The sequence below is a fragment of the Pholcus phalangioides genome, unplaced genomic scaffold, assembly GCF_987345545.1.
Source record: "Pholcus phalangioides strain wild (caught in Gottingen) unplaced genomic scaffold, Ppha-v1.0 ptg000007l_1, whole genome shotgun sequence".
In the NCBI taxonomy this organism is placed as follows: domain Eukaryota; kingdom Metazoa; phylum Arthropoda; class Arachnida; order Araneae; family Pholcidae; genus Pholcus; species Pholcus phalangioides.
Genome location: NW_028301600.1, coordinates 989117 through 1012231, shown reverse-complemented (window position 1 = coordinate 1012231; position 23115 = coordinate 989117). Strand labels below are relative to the sequence as shown.

General features: G+C 34.7%; 1 protein-coding gene across 2 annotated transcripts in view; it reads right to left on the bottom strand.

The window, feature by feature from the left end:
• LOC149084778 (grainyhead-like protein 1 homolog) overlaps nt 1-23115 on the bottom strand; it is a 203733-nt gene that overhangs the window by 26781 nt on the left and 153837 nt on the right. For both annotated transcript variants that reach the window (XM_089232525.1, XM_089232526.1), the window contains exons 10-11: nt 21816-21917; nt 10116-10182 (exon numbers count right to left, since the gene is read on the bottom strand). In XM_089232525.1, the coding sequence (XP_089088651.1) occupies nt 10116-10182; nt 21816-21917 (169 nt within the window). The remainder of the gene's footprint in view (nt 1-10115; nt 10183-21815; nt 21918-23115) is intronic.

Genomic DNA, 23115 nt, shown 5'->3' with positions numbered 1-23115 from the left:
AAGTTTTTTTTCAATAATTCTAAAAGTATTTCTTTAATTCTGAAATTATTTCTCTATCCCACGGTCTCATTGAATAACCTGAAAATTTGACTGTATTCGGATAAGTAGTTTTTGAGGAAAAACGTAATAAGAGCAATATATATATAAGTATTATACGTACACGCACATTCCCGCATGTACCGATTCGTTGGGGGTTCCGCGAGGGGGTGGGGGGTGGGCGGGGTGCATGTGTGGTGTAGCAGTAGTAGGTAGGGCTCGGGGATCCATGATGTTCTTAAGTCAGCCACCTCGTTGGGCAATTTGCCTGTTGTGGCGTTGTATTTGTATTTATAAGTAACATAATAAGTAGTTTTTGAGGAAAAACTACTCTCACAGAATACAGGAACTTTAATTCTAAATACCCTGTATATAAAAAAAATGTTTAAAATTCATTAGAATCCCCAAACGTCAGAATGCCACAAAAAAAAAGTAATTGAATTAGCCTCAAGAGCTAAAAATTAACTTGTCAAGCTATATATAATAAGCGGCTTATCTTTCGATAGTTGTTTTTGCTGTTTATATTTTCTTTTGTATATGTGCCCCGTTTTTGTTTATGCGTGTTGTTTAAAATGCATATGTACAGTAAATGTGATAAAAAAAATCCGATTATTGTACTAAATAACCGGTTATGAAAAATCACCGAGAATTTTGGCAAGTGTGATAAATTTCCCTAAATTTTTAATCACTTTTACCGGCGATTATGCATAGTTACCCAAGCATCGCGTCGTTGATAAACATGATAAATCGTACTATATGATATACTATACATGATAATTCATACATATATTGTAACACTATATCGTGATTCGATTATATTCATAACACATACTAGACACTCATTTGGAATTTTTTTCATATTTATCAAATTTACCAACGCGACACTTGTTTATTATTCATAATCGCCGGAGAAGTGTGATATGTTTTCAGTATTTATCAAATTTACGAAAGACGCTTGGGTATTTCATATGCATATTTGCCGGTAGAAGTGATAAATTCATAAACTTACCAAGACGATTGGTAGGTATGCATAATAACAGATTTAATCACATTTACCATAACATATATAATGTATATATGCTCCGTTTTTGTTTATGCATGTGTTGTTATAGATGTCTTCAAACTTTCAGACATCGCAAGCAAAAAAAAAAATTTCATGGAGCACAAGGGTCAACAAGACATGCTGCAGCACTTAGATTCTCAGTGGAGTCTTAATGAGGGGGCCCAGCGCTTCGAGTCAAACGGGGGGGGGGGGCACATTATGGGCCAATGTTATTTATCGTGAGGATTTTTCTTATACAAATACAAATACAAATACAACGCCACAACAGGCAAAATGCCCAACGAGGTGGCTGATAAAAAGATGCCCATAAAAATATGGTTGTCATATGTTTCAAAAATACAGCAACCCAATTAAAAAAGCAATTAACACAAATTACAAACAATATATACACATGATAAAATATTATACGATGCCCATAAAAAATACTTATGGTTGTCTTATTCTAAGTATGGATAGAGCTTCTCGATTTACCCCAACATGTTTATCGTATTTCTTTTTAAACGTGTCAATTGTGTTACAATTTACTACCTCCGGGGGTAAGCTATTCCATTTATTAACAACCCTATTGGAGAAAAATTCCCTGCGACACCATAACCTTGCATTGTCCCTCACCAATCGATACTGGTGTCCCCTTGTAAAAGCAGTCGATTGGCGGTGTACTAAAAGTTCATGGTCCATCCTATCCATCCCATTGAAAATTTTGAACACTTCGATCATATCTCCTCGACACCTGCGTTCATCCAATGTAAACATATTCAAAAAATGAAGTCTTTCTTCATAACTCAAGCCCTGTGTGCCAATAAGGACACGCGTAGCTCTTCTCTGCACCCCTTCAACCAAGTCTATGTCCCTCTGTAGGTATGGTCTCCAAAACCTTACAGCATACTCCAGTCCAGGACGAACTAAGCCTCGAAAAAGAGGAAGAATGACTTTAGGAGAACGCGAAGAGACCTTTTTGAAAATGAGACCAAGCATTCTATTCGATTTTTTGACAACCGCTGAACAATGTTCAGAAAACTTAAGTCGCTCGTCAATGAGAATTCCCAAATCGGTGACTCTAGTTGCATCCGTGATAGTGACACCATTCAACTCGTAAGAGAACCGTGGGTTGTTCGAACCAAAATGAGCGACCATGCACTTATCTACGCTAAACGTCATGCTCCATTCATTTGCCCATGCTGCAATCTTGTTTAAGTTGGTCTGGAGCAACTCCCTATCGCTTTCATTCCCGATTACCCCCATTAGCTTCACATCATCTGCGAATTTGCTAGTAATTCCATCGATACCCTGATCGAGTTTATCGATAAAAAGTGAAAAAAGTATGGGGCCAAGGACACTTCCCTGAGGAACTCCACTTGTGACGTCTGTCCAACGAGAGAATTCCCCGTTCACCATAACTCGTTGCGACCTATCTCTTAACCACGATTCTATCCAATTCAGCAAGTTGCCCCCTATTCCAATCTCGTGTAAACGCTTCAAGAGTTTGCCATGTTGGACCCGATCGAATCTTAATTCAATATGAATTTCATTAATTCTGATTTACTTTAAATTAAATATAAATTTCCTTCAATTCGGAAATTATATTTTATCATTGAATATTAATTCTGAAAGTAAATTTCTAAAATTGAAAGTATTTCTAAAAGTAATTTTGAAATTTCTTCTTTCGCAAATTCTGAAAATTTTTTTTATTTAGATTTTTTTCTTTCAGCATTTCTATAAATTTGGTAACTATGTAAACCTTTTCGTCGGCGGGCGAAAAGCTTCGAGGACCACATGTGGCTGCAAGCCATTCGTTGGAGAGCTTGGTACACGTTTTTAGTACTAAAAATAATGAAAAAAAAAAACGTTTAAAAGGGTCTCGTACCTTTTAACGGGGTGAAAAAACCATTCCTAATATAAATATTAAAAATACTATTTAACCATTGGATTATTTCAAATATTTTATGCATGTTCTTGATTTATGTACTACTACTAAACCACACATGCACCTCGTCCATATTCCTTTCACATATCTCTGATACTTAATCTTTTGTAAATTTTCAAAAAAAACAAACTATTAAAACAAGCTTGCGCGCACATGACATCGATATAATTGAATAAAAATCAATTCAAAATAAAGGAAACTGTTCAGTTCATGAAATGAAGCAGAAGTTTGAGATTTCATTGACGGTCAATCTTATTTAAAATTAAATTTCAAAACTTAAATTTAAATGATGCTGAGTTAATGAAATCTCACAAACTTTCATTTCATGAACTAAAGTTTCGTTTATATTTTCAATCAATTTTTATTCAATTACATTGATGCCAGGGTATTTTATAATGCCCGCAAGCTGTTTTTAATGTTTTTTTGAAAATTAAAAAAAAATCGAGTATTGGAGATGTGAAATTTTATACTGGTATAGAATAGCGCATATAATCAAGAAAATGTATACATTTATAAAAAAAATTTAAATAAACCAATGGTTAAAATGTATTTTTACTAATATTTCTATTGGAGAATAGTTTAGAGAAAATCTTGCATTTTTTTAAATGGAATTCAAAAATATTTTTAAACATGACTGGCAGCCAATCAAGTGAAAGGGCGTTGTTAAATGTATCTGCAGGGAACCTGTCGAAAATCAGAGGAAAAAATCCCAAAAAACGTACTATTGTGAGTGACAGCGCAAACACTTTACTTTCACTTTACTCTTAGGTTTAACACATTCGTTAGACGTTTCTGTAATGTTTTTTCCTCCTTTTACCTTAAAACGGTTTTTTTTTGCACGAATATTTGTTCGCGTAGTAATCGGCAAATAACTAGCAATCGGTGTTGAGGTACATGTCATGTTTTGTTCATTGTAGAGTAATTGTAAAGTATTCTCAAGTTGACCTGAATACGGTAATGGCCCTATTTTGCATCTTTGCACTCGTTCGTTTTCTCAGCTTGCTTTCGGCCCGCCTCTACATTTTTTTTGTTAGAAGAAAGTTGTCTCTGTGGAAGACATTAATTACACGTTTGGGGTGGAAATTTTCACGGGTTCAGCAGGCAATCAAGCTCTATTGTTGAGGCTCCTAGTCGTTTTAAGTTACTACTGGCTCCTAGCCTTTTTAGGTTCGAGTAACAACACAGCGCTAAGTTTTTTCAACAACTTTCGCGCTAGTATGCATTGCATTGTGCGCATCGAAATGGTACCCAATCGACGAAACTCTTCTTTTTTTGATAAATGACCCATAAGTGATGTGAAAGAGAGTTGAAATGGAAAGCGTAAACATGTTACGAGTAACTGTTGTGTCAGAATTAAAAAAAAAACCACTAACAGTTTCCTATTATTTGCAGTTATTTTGTTGAGATTTATCCGTTGATGCGAAATTCATTTCAGGATGTGAAAGGAATTTTCTTTTCCGTTCAGAAACATGTTTAAAAATTAAAAGCAAGCTTGCGTATGGAATTGACTACGAAGTTTTGTTTAATTTTTGGCAATCACGTTACCTTTTATTATTAATGTAATTCACCTGAAATTCTATTTTTATAATATTTTTCTGGAAAAATATAAACTTTTTCCAACTGAAGTTTTAAGAAATTTCTAAGCCACACAACTTAGAAATTTCTTTAAGATCAACAGCTTAGAGCAGGGTTTTCAACCTTTCAGACATTCGGACTAAATTGAACTTTCCACGAAGCCGGCGGGCCACCCAGGATACTGTGGTATTTTCGGCTATTAAACCAAGGTTCCCCAAATTTATTAAACACTTTTATTTACACTGAATTTCTTCCTTTCATTGAATTGGAATTTTTATATTTATTTGCAAATTACTTCCTTTTATTGAATTGGATTTATTTGCAAATTTTATTATATGCCTTTCATTAATTAATTCTTTATAATCAATTTTTTTTGTTAAATCGATAATTATAGTCCCGATTATTCTGAAATTATTTTTCACCAATTTTAAAATTTTCATTATGAAATTATTTCTTTCAAAAATTCTCACTTTTTCATGAATTATTACTTTGTAAATTTCTGAAATTAACCTTGGCGATTCTTAAATTGCTTCACAATTCTGCGCGTGTGTGAGATTACTCTTAAAAATTCTGGAATTGCTCTTGACGATTCTGAAATTGCTCTTGACGATTCTGAAATTGCTCTTGACGATTCTGAAATTGCTCTTGACGATTCTGAAATTGCTCTTGACGATTCTGAAATTGCTCTTGACGATTCTGAAATTGCTCTTGACGATTCTGAAATTGCTCTTGACGATTCTGAAATTGCTCTTGACGATTCTGAAATTGCTCTTGACAATACTGAAATTATTCTCAATAATTCTGAAATTATTTCTATCAGTAGTTCTGCAGTTGTTTGTTTCAGTAATTCTATAGCCATTTTTCCATTTATAAATTTTCATCAATTAGAAAATAATCGTTTTCATTAATTAGAAAATAATCGTTTTCATTAATTATAAATTTTCATCCATTGTGAAATTTTCTTTCAATTTTAAAATTATGTATTTCATAAAGGTGGTTTTTTTTAGCATTTCTGTGATTATGTATACCTTTTGGATGCCGAATTTGGTCTCTCGGAATATGTAGCCTATAAGAAATCATAGGCCTCAAAAACAGTTTTTGTTCCGGGTCTCCCGTATTCGTTACGACGGTCCTTTTTAATGTGTCAAATGCACATCGTTACTATTGAATCCAGAAAGTGCGTCCCAGTTAAAAATACAGCAGTAAAGATATCAGTGGCCCAGAGATCTTTAACGAATTTGTTTTTGGAATTTAATCGTTTTTCTATGTAAAAGCAGCTTTTTTTTTCAAAATTGTCGGGTCACAGCAAAAAGCTCGAAGGGCCACATTTGGCCAGCGGGCAATGGATTAAAGACCCCCCTGACTTGAGCAAAAGCGCAATTTCTTTCTCATGATATTTTTTCATAAATTATTGATCAATAGAATCGATTGTACACTGTTACTAACCAAAATTAATTTTCGTGTACCTCAATATATAGAACACGCTCATCAAGTATTTTTGCACCGAGGTATTTATATAGGCCATTCTTGCGCCAGTGATTGATTCTGCACTAGAGTTTTTATACTTTTGGTATTATATGTGTTTTTCACAACTGTAATTGGATTCTTGTAGTTGTGTTTATTCAGATAAACAAAATAAATAAAAAAATACTGAAATTTTTCAAGTTCTCGTACGTTAAATCTGTGACATCGCATCGATTGACGTATTGACATTACGGAGAAAAATTTTCTTATAAAATATAAAAAGTAAAACCTACATGAAGTTCATGGAGTGTTGTAGTAGTTAGCTAATTTTTATAATACACGCATTTGAAACAAAGGAATGAAGCAAAACTTATATATTTAGACAATTCTACTCAAATATTTTATTTTGTATTAACCCTCTATGGCTCACCCCGATAAAAATGTATTGAATTTTTTCAGAAAAATACAAATGTAAATTTTTGATGCTAGCATATTTTTAATTGAACAAAATACAAAAATACCCAGCAATTTAATTAGAGTGGATTTTTTAATTAGCTAAAATAGTTAATTAAGGGTAAAATGTAGAGTTTGCCTTGAATTTAATGCTATTTATAAACAGTAAAATAATGCTTAGCAAAGGCGAATGGTTTTTACCTTGAATTTTATTTTTAATCCTCTCAATTTTGTGCGATTTTATAAATCTGTGAACACGTAAGATTTCAGCAGCTCTCGTTAAATGACACCAAGGAACGAAATCTTTCTAGATAAAAAGAGGTGTTGCCCTTACATATAGCCGTATTTTGTACTAAAATGACAAAATTAAAAACATCACTTCGTCCTGGCCTAGAGTACGCCGTACGGTTTTGGAGATCCAACTTCAGAAGGATTGAAGGGGTGCCACTAGAGCACTGGCGGGCGGGGTAGGAGAGGCTTGAGGTATGAAGAAAGATTTGATTCGTTGATTATTTATTCTTTGGAACAACGCAGGCGTCGTGGAGATATGATTGAAATATTTAAGATTTTCAGGGGGATCGATATGATGGATCATGAAATATCGTTAGGCCGCCTTTCAAAAATGCTTCGACTCGGGCACACCAGTTTCGATTAGTTGAGGATAATTCTAGGTCATTGCATCGCAGGGAGTTTTTGTCTAATAGGGTTGTAAATGCGTGGAATAGCTTACCTTCTGATGTCGGGAATTTCACAACGATAGATATTTTCAAAAGGAAATACGATAAGGTGGGTGGCAGTAGTCGAGAAGTTATCCATATTTAAAGAATGAAAAACCATATTTCTCTTTATGGGCAGATATTTTAGTTGTTTAGTTACTTTTTCTGGCTTTTTTTGGGGTGGCTGTATTTAGACTACGACAACCATAATTTTATGGGCATTTTTCTAATTATATTTATTTTTTATTTCTTTTTTTCGAGCCACCTTGTTGGGCATTTTGCTTGTTGGGGTTTCGAATTTTGTATTTGCATTGTATAAAAAATGCATTTTCTATAATACCAAAGAATTGAGAAAAGAAATAGGTGTAATGGGTTTTTTGACCATGTATATTCAAATATACACTGGGCCATAGAGGGTTAAATACCAAATTATGAAAATTCAATTTCATTCATTGACGAGTTTATCTGCGCTTCTATGAATGCGATTGATTTCTTGAAATAACTATTGTAGGTATTGTATAGTAGGGGTCTTCAACGTTTTGCATTCGAAAACCACGTCAATATAAGTTACGCGGGCTACATTTAATGAGAGGGGTGAATCAGAAGGGCTGGGCAGCCATCCTCCTGATGACTATAAAATGAGTTACAGTAAAATTTGAATTTATTTTGCAAAAAATAACAAATAAATGACAATAATATGATTTTCTATCAATTATTTGTAAAGTAGTTACTAATTAATTCGACAAATTTAGAGCTCGTTCACTCTGAGAGTTTTGTACAATAATACCCAAGACTACCAGTCTGACGTTGAAAAAAACAAACTTTCATCTTGAAATATCAAATTCCTCAACAAATTTCATTTAAGGTTATATTCCTCGGCCAATGTTGATAAAAAATTTTCTGATGGAATTCAGAAAATTTTAATAAGTTATTCTCTTACTGATAAATTGTAGAAACTGAACACAATTTCGAACCTTACAGTCCCTTGGGTGGGGTTACATAGTGCATGTATATATGTGTGTATTTTGCGTATTTTTCTGTGTAATTTATGTTTGTATATTACATATTTGTATCTTGTAATTTTTTGTTTAAATAAAAAAAAAAGGCCAGTAAGAATTCTGGTCAAGATTTGATTTATCTGTAGATATACCAACTTATTAAGAATGAATGATAAAAGCACGATTAAAAAAGAATGTCCAATATGAATGAGAATTAGGCAGGGTTCACACTGGCGTGATACGGCAAGCGATGCAGCATGCTGCTCGACACGTATCGGTTAAAAAAAGTCGAGATTATGGGGGGGGGGGCGCCTCCCCCCAGCGTCAAAAGTGAAGTGGGCAGATCTAATGTATATGTGTGTGTATATATGAATTGACATCATCATCATCGTGCCCCCCAGACTTCCAAGTCTAACTCCACCTATGCTCGAGATTCAGATTTTTCACCAATCCGCGTCGAGCTGCAACATGCAGTGTAAATCTTGCCTTACGATCATAGTTTTCAGATAGTGGAATACAGATTTCGTTTGTTACTAATCAGTGTCTCGGCGAACCACCACTGACCCGCGGGACACGGGTTGAAGTTCCCCATCTTATGGGTTTCAAAATTAAAGTACACGAAGGATGACATGAAAATTTTCACGACCAGGCTATTTTCATGCTTGAATCGGAATCTATATTCAGAAGAAATAATAAAAGAACCGGAGACCTAATTATTTTTTTCGAATCACACAAGATTGAAGATAAAGCTGTTTTACAGAGCTTACGGGTTTTGACTAAATGAGAGAAACAAAACCTGATTCACGAACTGAAGACAACTATATATTTCCATCGTAAAAAAAAAAGTGAACAGAATAAGGCCACAATAATTGCGACTACGAGTATTTATGGAAATACTTACTCGAGTGAATTTGCTGACAGGGTGGCCTATCCTTGAATTCTTGCGCCACATAACGTTAAAAAAAATAGGGTTTTTTTTTTCTGTTAAAACACCATAACGCTTATTTTACGCCAGTTGCGATAGATAAGTTCAGAAATGTCTTTGGTGCATCTTTAATAATGTGTATTTGTATGTGTGTTTATTTTACTCTTTTGCATACGATAGGACTTTCTCGTCAAAAGAACAAAGACTTTTGAAAGAGAGCCTAACGCACTTAAAAGAAATAATTGCAACGCCGATTAACATTCGGCTTATAATTTCTATTCAAAATGGGGTTTAACGCAGCGACAAGGATACAATTTGGATCCTTACGTAAACTGCATAAAAATTAAAAACGATCATCAGACAAGCAAACGCTTCAGACAAACAAACTTTAATTACCACTTTTCTCGTATCTCGAAAACTCCCTGAGGTTACAGAGTCATAAATGACTTCTTGCCTGTTTATGTTTTTATCAGGTGATTTTTATTCATCGCTTCAGTCATATACGTACGAATATTATACGTCGAGAGTTTCTTTTTACCTCGTTGGCCTTGACACAAAAGATTTTGTGAAAACTTAGAGGACATCGCTTTAAATGAACTTGAAGGATTTGATTCAGATCGTTACGGATCAACGGATCTAAAAACCCAGTTTCGAATATAAAATAAATACAAAACCCATTATGGTCACTATTGTGAAAATTAAAGCCTTTGATGTTTTATTTTTCATTCTTATGGTGGGTTTGTCCAACGTATTTCGTCGCGATCTGAAATGTCATTGTAAAACTAAACGTCGTCGTTCGTTCTTTCGAGTTTCTCTTTACGTTTTTGACGTGAATCAACAGTGGCCTTTGAAAAAAAAAGCCTTTTGTTAGAAGCAAATGCAGGAAAATGGTTACACCTAGAGAAAAAGATTTCGGTAGAATATCATTTTTTAGAAAGATAAATCAGCAAGAATTGCTTACTTCCAGTTGCTGTCAACTTGCGCTTTGCTGCTCTTCTTTCTTCGTCACGAGTTTTACGCTCGGCTCCCTTCGAACAAACAAATTCATAAAACTTTTAAATGTGATTGTTAATTCTTTTCTTAAACACTAAAGGAGGAGCTTATTTTCAAAAGGGAATATTTCCACTTTTTTCCGAAATGCACTTTTTAACGGTTTATGAATCTTTGGGATAAGCTCTGTCGGATTATGCAACCGGGATTATTCAAATGGGAATATTTTTGGTACAAATTACAATTTAAAGTTAGTCGTTTCTATCGAAAGGGAACATCTACCTTTTCATACACTTCCGTATTTTTATTCTCTCGATAACGAACACCCATGAAACTGGAAAATTCTGAATGCTCGATAATGCACAGCAAGATACATTGGATCCCGTCGATGCGATTCAAAATTGTGTCCGTTATGGGGCGTGTATGTACAATGATCGTGTTTCTTGTGTTAATGACGAGAGGGCAGTAAGAGTACCTTCCTGGGGTGGATAAAACCTTCTGAAATCACCTGGTGACGTAGACGTCTACAATTTTTCAGACTTGACCAGCTCAAATTTTAATCAAAAGGTAACATTTCCACTAATTTTCTTTCCGAATGGAACACTTCCAAAATTCGTATGTAGATAAATCCCTTGAATGTTGATCAAGAAACATAGTATTTAAATATTTTTCTACCATTCCTATACCTGTTGGGCTATTTTCTACTATCGTATAGCAAATAAATTTATTCCGGAGGAATAAGTTTTTTGCTTCTACTGTAGATTTAGCAAAATTGGAAATTTTCTCTTTTGAAAACAAGCTCCTCTAATGTCAAGCGTTACTTCAACTCGAAAAAGGGTTGCGGTTAGAAACGGGAAAATAAACTGCTAACGTAGTCAGAAACTTTTAAGGGGGTTGCTGTACATAAATTTTCTAAAAAAACATTTTCAAATTTTTCAATTTTCAAATACTATTAAATTTTCAGTCTGTGTTCGCGTTTTTTTTTACTTGCACTAACTCCTTGTGGTTCCGAAACAGGCACTGTTTTGTATATATGACACTTAGAATTGAAGTTACGCTCACTTTAGAGTGTTGCGTTTTTACATACAATACGTGAATAAAAACTTTAAACGCGTTTAACTAAGAATGCTATTTTTGACATTTTACTTGAGTTTGAAACACGATTTCTAAAAAAATCCATTCATTGTATCATTACGAAATTTAATATGATATTCTACTATATATTGCCGAGACCATTAATTAAAATCTAATCGCATGTATTTGTCTAATTACAGTGTTTTATAGACGAAATGTAGAATGAAATTTCCAACAATTCACATATACATCAACAGATTTAAGTGTAATTTATGAGCATATCATACAATCTTTTAAATTTTAGTTCATAACCTGCACCATTACTAGCTAAATGTACTGGGAAAATAACAAAACATTCGTAGAATTTTTTGCAATCGCGTTTGCAATATCACATGAGTTTTGCTTAAAATTTGACATAAAAGTGACTTTTCCATAGAAAATGACAAACACAGGTAGTCCAAAATTTATTATTTTCCCCATTTTGAGACTTTCTACCAAAAAATGTTATTAAAGTTCATTCACTCCAGTATCATTTTAAAGAAAAATGACAAGGTATAGGAACGATAAGGATACCTTAATCGTTTTTCCATTTAGAGTAGCTATTTTCTAAAAATGGTCGGTGGGCCACAGCAAAAAGCACGGAGGGCAAAATGTGGCCCTCGGGCCATAGGTTGAAGATCCCTGGTATACAGAAAATGTTTCCAATTTCTCTGCATATCCGTCAGTTGATAACACGTTGCGTTTCACTAGACTTACATATCGAAAAACTTGAGAATCACCAGAAATTTTCCCGAATTTCAGCAGGGGTGGCTTCAGCGAGGGGCACGGTGCACTCGAGTGGCAGCTTGTCAGGGAAGGCAGCTTAGGATTCTCATTTAGACACCAACATTTTAAGGTATCCGACTACGTTGAAAACGTCATTTTGGAAGAAAATATAGATTTTCATTTTTTATAAAAGCCCTATTTGTTGAGATTCCAAAACAGGCCTTGTTTTGTTTATATGATGCTTACAATCAAAGTTACGTTCACTTTAGTGTTGCGTTTTTACATACAAGTAATACGCGAATAAAGATTTCAAACGTGCTTTATGAAGAATGCTATTTTTGACATTTTACTTGAGTTTGCGACATGATTTGTAAAAATCTATTCATTGCATCCTTACGAAATTTTAATGTGATATTTTGCTATACATTGTTGAGGTTATGAACCAAAATCTAAGGTCTATCACACACATTTTTTGAATTGAAGTGTTTTATACACGAAATGTAGGATGAAATTTCAAAAAATTCACACGTGCATAAACGTATTTGGGTGTAACTTATGAGCATACCATGCAATCCTTTAAATTTTGGTTCATAACCTGCAACATTACTAGCTAAATGTACTGTGAAAATAAAGCATTTTATTCACAAAATTTTTTGCAATCGTGTTTCGAATATCACGTGAATTTCGACTAAAATTTGACATAAAAACGACTTTTCCATAGAAAATGTGAAAGGCAGATCGAAATTTGTCACCGTTTTCACCATTTCGAGACACTTTCTATTAAAAAATGTTATCAAAGTTCACTCCTGTACCATTTTAAAGAAAAGTGACAAAAAAGGTAGTCGGATACCTTAAACAATTTTCACGCTTTTGAGCCATACTTTGACGACTAGATGTTAAGAAAACTTGAGAGAACATACAGTGGCCGGGGCCGTAATACCAGAAACAAGAATGCATTCTGCCACAAGGGTAGCAAGTGTAGATTTTGGCGCCCAAAACACCAGTAATATTTCTGGAAAAGTAAATAAAGGCAGAGGAAAAATCCGGCTCTGGAGCACCAGAAAGAAGTTTGAAATAAATTTTTTACTAAAAGCTGCCTCCTTACACTTTCAACACTATACTGGATGAAAACAAGGGACACTTGCTATGAAAGCCGGACGTACGGTCACGCATATTTTGTTTATCAAACAATCGATTTTTATTAAGAAACTAGCATTTATCCCAGGATGCACCCGGCCCTGTCAGCCACCAGCCAGGGTGGTCTTTAGGGGCAGCAGGTAAGCTTGAGCTGCCCCTGGATTTCAGATTTTTGGCCGATTTCCCGATCGTTTTTTGTGGAAACGAACAGTTCATTACACGCCGCTGCCAGAATATAAAGAACACAAAAAGTAACACGTTTTGTTTCTTTATGAAGGAAGTAACCATCGAGAGTGAGACAAAGGATGATTTTGATAACGATGAGAATTCATTTGTGATTGGTCGAGCGTGAACTCGAGGGAGTAACAATAGAAACAACACCCCAATAATGTACACTCGCTTCATTGTTCAAGGACGTGTACATACTAATACTTTCCCATGCTTCCGACATAATCGTCGACCTCAACTCTCGACACACAAATGTCAATGTCACGGGAAAAACGAACTAAAAACACACGAACCGAGTTCATTGATCAGACTTTTCTCCACATTACTATTGTCCGATGAACAATCATTGAAGAGAGCATTCCGATAATTCCTATGAAAATTCTTACAAAAATAATTACAATGAAAGAAAGACCACGATTGTGTTAACTGAAAATGGTAAATGGGAAATCTGGGCTTTATTATCGTACGAATAATTGCGATTAACCGTACGATTTGTGATTTCATTGGCACTGACTTTGATTTATTTATTTTTTCTCGTAAATGCATGGTTATAAGTACTGTTGGGATTTCTATCGCTTCCCATTTTTTTTTTATGCATTTTGCATATTTCGCTATTTTTACATAATAGAGCATTTTTTCATGATTTTCCGAATTTAAGGCATATTTTCATATTTCAGCATAACAATGAAGCGGGATTTTACCTCCAAGTTCTCTCCGCCCTAGCTTTATTTCCTGCAATTGGTGATTTCAGCAATAATTGACAATTTTACTTATCTTTTACATCGTTTATAGCAATGATTGGCTATTTTTTGCAATATTAGCAACAATTGGTAATTTTATTTGTGTATCTTTAGCATGATTTTTGACAGTTGGCGATTTCCTGTAATTTTCCGTATTTTTCTCGAGGAAATGTGGCCATCCTATTCACTATTTATATTCATCCTATACGCATATATTTAGGTTTTTATAACATTTTTAGTTTTTTAAGTCATAAATGAATTTTTTTTATGGAGCATATTCTGTCAGTTATTAAGCCATAAAATCCTATTCCTAGTTACAAGTATCTATCAATCGTGATATCACAATTTAATTCTACTAACTAACTGTAAAAACTATTTCGACCACGTTTAACCTTTTCAAATTTCCCATGTTTAATAATATATATTTTCACCATGGTAATTTTTTCAGAAATTATTTCTAAATTAAAAATTTATCAATAGTATCTACGAACTAAAACACAGAAAAATATTTTTTTTAATGTCAATTTATTGAAGTAATTGATTACATTGCACATATAGAAATGTCTTCTCCACTTGTTAATACAAGATTCATCGAAAGAGTGGTTATTTGTGGAGATGAAGATTACAAGGAAGAATGCCAGTCTTTCAATGGATCTTGTACTTTAATTGTAGCCGACGAAAAAATACATGGTATTGAGTAAAATTTGTCTCCTTTAAGACAAATTCGAAAGAAAAAACAATGCAGCAAGACACGTTCGATTTGTGAGAGTTAAATGTGTTAGAATGTTTCATTTGGCAGAACAAATTTATATACGAGAAAAGGAATGTGGATGGTGTTCTACTGGTTCAAACGACACTGAATTCAGACAACAAACACTTCGGATAATACGCTCAACAATTACCGAATTTAAAAGATAAAACGATTCACCGATAGATGACGCCATCGCTTCACAAATCATTTTACAGATAAATACAAATACAAGGCCACAACAGGCAAAATGACCAACGAAGCGGCTGAGAGAAAGATGCCCATAACAAATATGGATAACATATATGGGTGTTTCTTAGTTTCCAATTTTATATTCGCAGAAATTGAGCGCAACCTGTTACCGTGCTACATCTCGAAGACAGCATTTTCTGGAATGTCTAATGCAGAATTATCACGTTTAGCCGTGGAAAATACGGCTACATGATCAGAAAACAACTGTTATTGAATCGTATTGGACATCTGTTGAATGACTATCGTGCCATACGGCATGAAATTATTTTCAAATTTTTGCTCTTCCCCCTTCAAAGTGGGATCAAACTTTACACATTTCGAACAACGATCGAACTTTATTTCATCGAGATAATACCATTAATAAAATAAAATTCATTCCTTAATATTATTTCTTATATTCATTCCTTAATATTATTTCTTATATTCATTCATTAATGTTATTTCTTATGTTCACACATAAGAAATAATATTTATTTCAATCTTTCATGATGGACTCGATTTTAGCGGTGGCGTCATCTGTTGAAGAATGTTTAGGCTAATTTTTTTGTATTAGTAGTGATCACATCATTCAAAGCGTTCGATTTTAGTGTCATTTGGACCAGTACAACGCTCTCTACAATCCTCTGAGTAGGGAAAGTTTATTCTCGATAACCCTGTAAACAAAACGAAGTTTTTAGGATTAAACTACCCCCTCCAAGCCAGGATTAGGGTGTATAAAAAGTTAATCCCCTTCCCCGATAAAATCCTGCGTACGCTACTACCCATATACATACCGCATTTCTTTGGCTATCCACCGCATGGGCATAAAAATTAAATTAGAACATAGGCAGAGAAAAATTCGTACAACTTATGAGCTGACGGCTGTACCTTTCTAGACTAAAATTAAACTTCATATTACCTTTTTTCCCTATTTAACTAGAACAGACTAGTTGAAATGCAATTTAATTCGCTAATATATTTGAATGTTATGCTATAATGTTTTTACCCAACGTAAACACCGTTTCAGAGTAAGCGCTGCAGCCTCCAAAATTGCATTTTTAAGAAGGCAAGTGTCACGGCGGATAGGCCAAGAAATACGGTGTGTATATAAATATAACCCGGTTTTTGAATGATTATATAAAAAAATAATTTCAAAAATTATATCTTTAGAATTACTTGAAAATCAGAGATGATTTTTTTCGTCTCGCTTCACTATTGAAAGAAAATGGCCGTTTGACCCACACATGGCAGTTTCCTTGCGGAACGTCGATGAAAGGCAGTTTAATGCATGGGCTGACTAGAAGAAATGCAAAGGATGCAAATTATTACACCACACCTTGCCCTTACTCGGGAGCTAAAGAAAGTCCTTGATCAGCTGTTCATAGGCCTTAAGGCAGGCCACATGACATTCTGTCTCACAAGCAGTCTTTATAATAGCAGGTTTACCTAGCTATTAAATGATTGGAGGATGAAGAAGGCTGTTTTCCGGAAAGCCGTCGGCTATCCTCTAGTTGGGTTCGTGAACCTCGAATATCGTTGAATGAATGTCATAATAATACATTTGACAAACACGTGATATGTCATCGAAAAAAACATTCGATCTAATTTATTTTTCGCCAAGATTAGCATCGTCAAAAAAAAAAAAGAAACGAATTTCATGTAACAAATAATCAATAAAACAATATCTACCCAAATAGTGGAAATAAAATACAGGGTGTTCGTAAAATGTTTAAGAAGAATTGAAGGGATGATGGTACCCATTAAGGCAACCAATACTTATAATGAAGAACATGGTCGCAATCCACTCCGAGTGTCGGAAAAGCGAAACTTAACCCTTAAACGCATAGCGTTGCATACTTCTACGTTTAAAAGTTCCGAGACTTATTTTATTACGGAAGAATGAATACAGATAGAACCTGTTTATTTGGTGTTTCCTTCAAAGTAACTTCCCTGTGCAATTATGTATTTTTACCATTATTCATGCAAAGATGTAAATGCGGATGGCAAGCCTTTTTTTTTTGGCTCATCCTCCAACATGTCCATCCATGTCCGCAACACACATGCGTACTCATATTGTCGTATTCATGTTGCTCATCGAATAAGGTGCTAAGCGAGATGGCACGGGTGATCCCTAATTGTATATATTCTCCCACACAATATTTCTATTTTGCATATTTTCATCAAATCCACCGGAGCGAGTAAATTCAACCCAATAAAACACATTTGCTCACATATAAGGTGTTAAGCGAGATGACTCGCTCCGATGGATATTTTATATTTCACAATAAGATTCTCATTTCATTTTTTTTTTGTATCCTGTGTATATAATATGGCAAGTGTAAGATAACAGATGAGATGGCATGGGGCCCCCCTCCAATTGCTTTTAAAACATACCTCCATCCTAATATGTGTACATTCATCTTAACTAAATCCCGAAACTTTTCTCCAACTCCCAACCCCATCTCATCTGCAATCACCACAAAATTCGTTAATCGTGACAGTATCCAATTGTCCGGGAAAAATATGTTGTAAAAATTCTGTTTTTTTTTCTTTTTTGACACAAAAGAAAGAAAGTGTTCTAGACTCTGCCACGAAGCTGGACTGGAAGAGATCTCGGCAACGGGATAAGTCCAGTGGCAAAGTTCTGGCGTTCATTCATTCATGTCTCATTTTCCACTGCTTTCGTCGCTGCACTTTTTTGGAACCTGAGAATCGTTGTCCCTTAAAGCAAATTCTTTATCCGAGGAAAAGGAAAAAGTCACATGGGGGCAAAATCAGGGGAATAAGCTGATTTTGGAAGTATCAGAATGTGATGTTTTGACAAGCAACCTGACATCAGGAGGGACCTGCGAGTCCTTGAACGTCTGCATGATTCGGTGAGACGCAAGCGACCAGATCTTTGGAAGGCCAAGTTGTAGGTGCTCCATCACGGTAATGTGCCGGCTCATAGGTCCCTCCTGGTGTCAGGTTACCTGTCAAAACATTGCATTCCGATACTACTACGATCAGCTTGGAATCTTGGGTCTTGCCCCATGTGACTTTTTCCTCAAATAATTTGCTTAGAGGGCAAATGTTCTCACGTTCTGAAGAAGTGCAACGATGAAGGCATTGGAGGATGTGACATAAAAAAAAAGCTTGCAATCCGCATTCACATCTTAGCATGGAACAATGGCAAAAATGCATAATTGCATAGGGTAGTTACTTCGATGGTAACACCAAATACACAGGTTCTATCTGTGTTCATTCTTCAGTAATAAAATAAGTGAGCTTGCCTGAGTCAGGTTCGGCCATCCATACTACGTATGGCACTGCGTTCAGTGCACACGAGCTCCAAGGAAAGAATGAGAGATTTGTTGCCTTTGTGGTCTAGGGCGTTCACCCGGAAGGACGTGTGTTCGATTTCCCGCAAAGGCAGTTGAATTTTCTCTTTCCAAAAATTCATCCTCGCATCAGCCAGCTGTTAAAAAAAAATCTTCGAATAAATTAAGTCCCGGAACTTTTTGAACGTAGTACTATGTGCAAAGGGTCCTTTAAACGTTTATTACTGCAGCCTGTTTGAAGACAAAAATTCAGAATGGCCTTTGCACATAAGGTGGTCATATTCTTTCCATTTTATATTTTGAATTTCCTGGTAGACATCCCAACTAATGAAAACTCCTCTATTTTTCGTTGCAGAACGTGTGTGGCTGTGATTTTGTTAATTTGATATATATAAATTGTTTGCATTTTTTTGGCTTTGAAATTTGCAATTCCATTTTTTCTTACTAGTTTGAGTCACAAAGAAAGTAGTTATATATTTTAAAAGTTATATTACTTCAACACATTTATTTTATATGAGATTTTTGGGGCTCTGTACGTCCTCTTTCAGGCCCTCTATAAGCAGTATATTTCGAGAGAAATAGATTTTTTCTAAATGATTTTTCCGGCATTCTATACGTGCCATTAACTGTGAAAAAATTATCAGCCCGAAAAAAGAAATTATGCGTTTAAGGCCGGCATTACACTATAAAAGTTTTGTAATAGCTCTTTGATAAAATTTCAAAAATGCAACCAATAAGCGTCTCGGTTACATTTGAGCAAACGTAACCGAGGCGCTTATTGGTTGAATTTTTCAAGTTTTATCAAAGAGCTATTACAAAACTTTTATAGTGTAATGCCGGCCTAAGGGTTGAAAACACGTCCAACAAGCACAAGTTCTCACTTCTGACGCCATTTCTGCTCTGCCGGAGAAGTAGCGCTTCACCGTATGCGCATTTGAGCAAACATGACGTCAGAAGCAAGGACTTGTGGCCAATACATTATACTGACGCGACGTGATTATCCATATCACGTCAGTGTAGTGTTTATGCTTGTTGGACGTGTTTTTAAGTTTTGCTTTTCTGACACTCTGAATGGATTACGACTATAGGCTTGGTGGGTTCTGTCATTCCTCAAATTTTTTCTAAACAGTTTGCGAACACCTTTTATATTAAACACAGAGATTCATTCGAAAAACAATTTCGTAACATGAAGGGTGCTATCGAAGAATCTGTTGGACGATTTTCAAAATTTGCCTTGAAACTACAGGAATTAAACTCTTTTCTATTAAATAAAAAAGGCAAATGTTTGAGAAATCAATGGAAAGAGAATGAGGTGCCAAGCATAAATTTAGATTAAATGCCCATTTTCAAAATAATTTCACTGCACTCGCAATTAAAATTCATTCAAAACCACGTGACAGAAAACGAAAGGTTCTGAAGGTGGTTTATATGTACATATTAAGGTTTTTATTCCAATTTCTAAGCTCTAATGTTTTCGTGTTGTAATTTGTATATTTTTATATCCTTCATTTTGCTATAAAAAGCATAAACGATAATTTTAAGTTTTAATGTTTTGGCTTGTCACACAATTACTTTTTATATGTGCGTATACGTTGAAGTTTTATATGTTTTTGTTAACTTCTTTTAAGCTCAGTATATTGTCGAAAGAGTTGTTTGCTTTTATCGCTGTAAAATTGTGATCTATGCGTCGAACCCACCTTGCCGCATGCCTGCAAAGGCGGGACGGCCGAACATATTGATATATACGTACATATTATCAGCCCCGAAATAATTAAGTCTCATTAATTGCAGTCTTATTTGCGAAGTATCACTCCGTCTCAGCACGATATCATTATTAATTCACGCCGAATAATACCAAGGATAATTTATGAACTAAGGAACATTTTTTTTTCTTTACCATCGAAAGCCATAGATCCTTTTCTATTTCAGCGTGATTGGTATCGCCTGGATACGCAGCGATATGTATTGCCACAAAGTAAGATCGTTATCAGCTATTGATTTCAGTTAAGTTTCGCTCTGCGGAAAATTATTTTGACTCACTATCCAATTACATTTCAATGAAATACAGTGATACATCCGCTAACGGTTTACGAATTTTTCGACTAACGAAGATCTTTTTCGTGATTTTTTTTCTGACGCATACGGATTCGTCTGAAGAATATTTTCGTTGGTATGGATGCAACAGCAGCGTCGTCAGCTGAATTTTAGCATCAAACATCATCAGAATTACTATCATTCGCGCCCGATTAACCCATGTCCACCTCGGAATCTTTTTTAAGATGTACTTACACTTATCTTTGTGAACGTTTTCGAATCTTTTCATGTAAAATGCAAGATTCAACTAGTAGAAAATGCATTGAAAAACAAAAAAGAAGCCTGTTTTCAGAGCACGCGTTCTTTCAGTGCATGACTCTTCGAATCAAGCTCAACAGACTGGACATTCTAGGAGCTTATTTTTTCCATCTGTATGTACTGTGAAACTTGTGTAATTTGGACATCTATGGTTCCATTAAAATCTGTCCAAGTTAGAGTTGTGTCCAAGATATTAAGGTGATGTATTGTGAACACACTGTTATAGGATTAATGGTTATTCGGTTCCATTCAAAACCGTCCAATGTATGGAGGTGCCAAGGATACAGATGTATTTAAACTGATAGGTCTTACTGAATCAAACACAGAAATGAGCTGTTCAAATCACAAATGGATGGTGACATCTATGAACTCGACTGAGTTGTGTCAACAACAGCTTTAGCAGGCTAAACAGAGCTGGTGTTGGTTGTGTACATAGCGTGAAATAAAAAGAGATCTTCAATATCTCATCTTTCTAAAAATTCTCATTTATCCAATTTCGAAGCCGTTCATTCCGGCCTTCAGTCAGTTTTTTTTCTTTTATCTATCACTCCTTGGTGCTTTAAAAAATGTATTTATAAATTTTGGGGACCATATTTGGAATATTACATAGAAACCTATAGAGAATCACGTTTCGGCTTACGAACGCGATTTCTCAAGAAACCATTTTCGTTAGCCGAGGTATCACAGTAATGAAAATTTATTTCGCGTAATATTTTGTCCGATATATGGTAGCTAATGATAATCTGGAGAGTCATTTACATTTATTTTTTTTAACTTTCGTGAAATCGTTTGTATCATGAAAATTAGTTTAATATTTTAAAAATCTCAAAAGCAGAATGTTTTGCATTGTTCTGCAACGAACTCTCAGCGGACTGGAAATGTTCTGCGGCAAAAATTCTCACAATTTTCTACTTTTCTTAGAATTTTTCCAGATTGTTCTGCTACGTATGTCAGATTTCGGCATATTTTGCTTCAGGTTCGGAAACTACTTGCTTCCTTTTATAAAGGCTGATTAGTTTCGATTCAGGTGCATGAACTTTTAACATGAAAGGAATAGTTTAAAGGCTATAACTTACCTTATCACAGAAGACTTTAATTTGACAGTAACCCCTATGACAAGGGGCTGCGTTTTCCCGAAAGTCGTCAAAAGTGTCGATTTGAAGGTGCAACGGTAGCCCCTAGAAACACACATTTAACCAAATATTATTAGATTATGAATAGAAAATTTGTTAATTTTGTATACAGAGCGTCCCACAATCGACTGACTGTTTTAAAAATGGGATAGCAAGAAAACGGTGATAGATATTAGTCATTCTTGAGGAATATAAATGTGCAAAGTCAGGAATTTCAGTTACGTCACTCATGTTGCAAGGGGGTTGTAGTTATTAAAATAAAAAAAGTTAACTTTTTATATGGAAACCCTGTGCCCAAAAACCCAATTAGAAAGTTGTCTCTCCTGATGCCAAGAAAAGAAATTCCACGTTTCTAAGGGCATTGAATTTTTGGGCACAGGGTGTCCATATAAAACTTTCATTTTTTTATTTTATAAACTATACAACCCCTTGCAGCATGAATGAAGCAGCTGAAATTTCTGACTTCGCACATTTATATTCCGCTAGAATGACTAATATGTGTCACCGTTTTCTTGCTATCCCATTTTTAAAACAGTCAGTTGATTGCGGGACAATCTGTAACGTAAAAATCCTATCACATAAAGCGAAATATAGCTTTTCGGAGAAAAAAAAAACCGCAGCATAAAAAATTTGAATTAAATTTGTCTGGTTTAAGAAATATCGAAGGGTAAATTGGAAATTTGAGTCTTTTTTGTCGCAGAAAAATGATTTTAAACAGTGAAATGAGAGACACATCGGAGTCACTTCACACGACGAAAAAAAGGTGACGTGAACTACGAAATTTGAAACGTTAAAAATCATTGGTGCATAGGAAAGTCCTTTCGACCTGAAATAATTTGTAATAGTATCCAACAAACGGCATCACGTAACATAATAATCGGGGGAGGGGGAAGATATAAAATTTATACTTTTATATATTTAAGTTAATTTTGTGTTTAAATATATATATTTATACATATTTCATAAGTACAAGGCTTCCAATCTAAAAAAAATATGTAAAAATAAGCTAAAATTGTGCTCTTTTTCTCTACTATACCCAATTAAATTTGCTCCGTAACATTCCGATTAAAATTAGTTCGCCGAGATATCGGCGAGTCGAATTCTTGATTTTTGCTACTTTTCGATGTGTTAAAATAACGAAATTTTGAAAGGAATGCAGAGATGATTGTAAAAAATTATAAAGCATTTCTATCATTGATATTTTGGCAAATTTACGTCAAATGTGAAAAATTCCTGTTAGGGT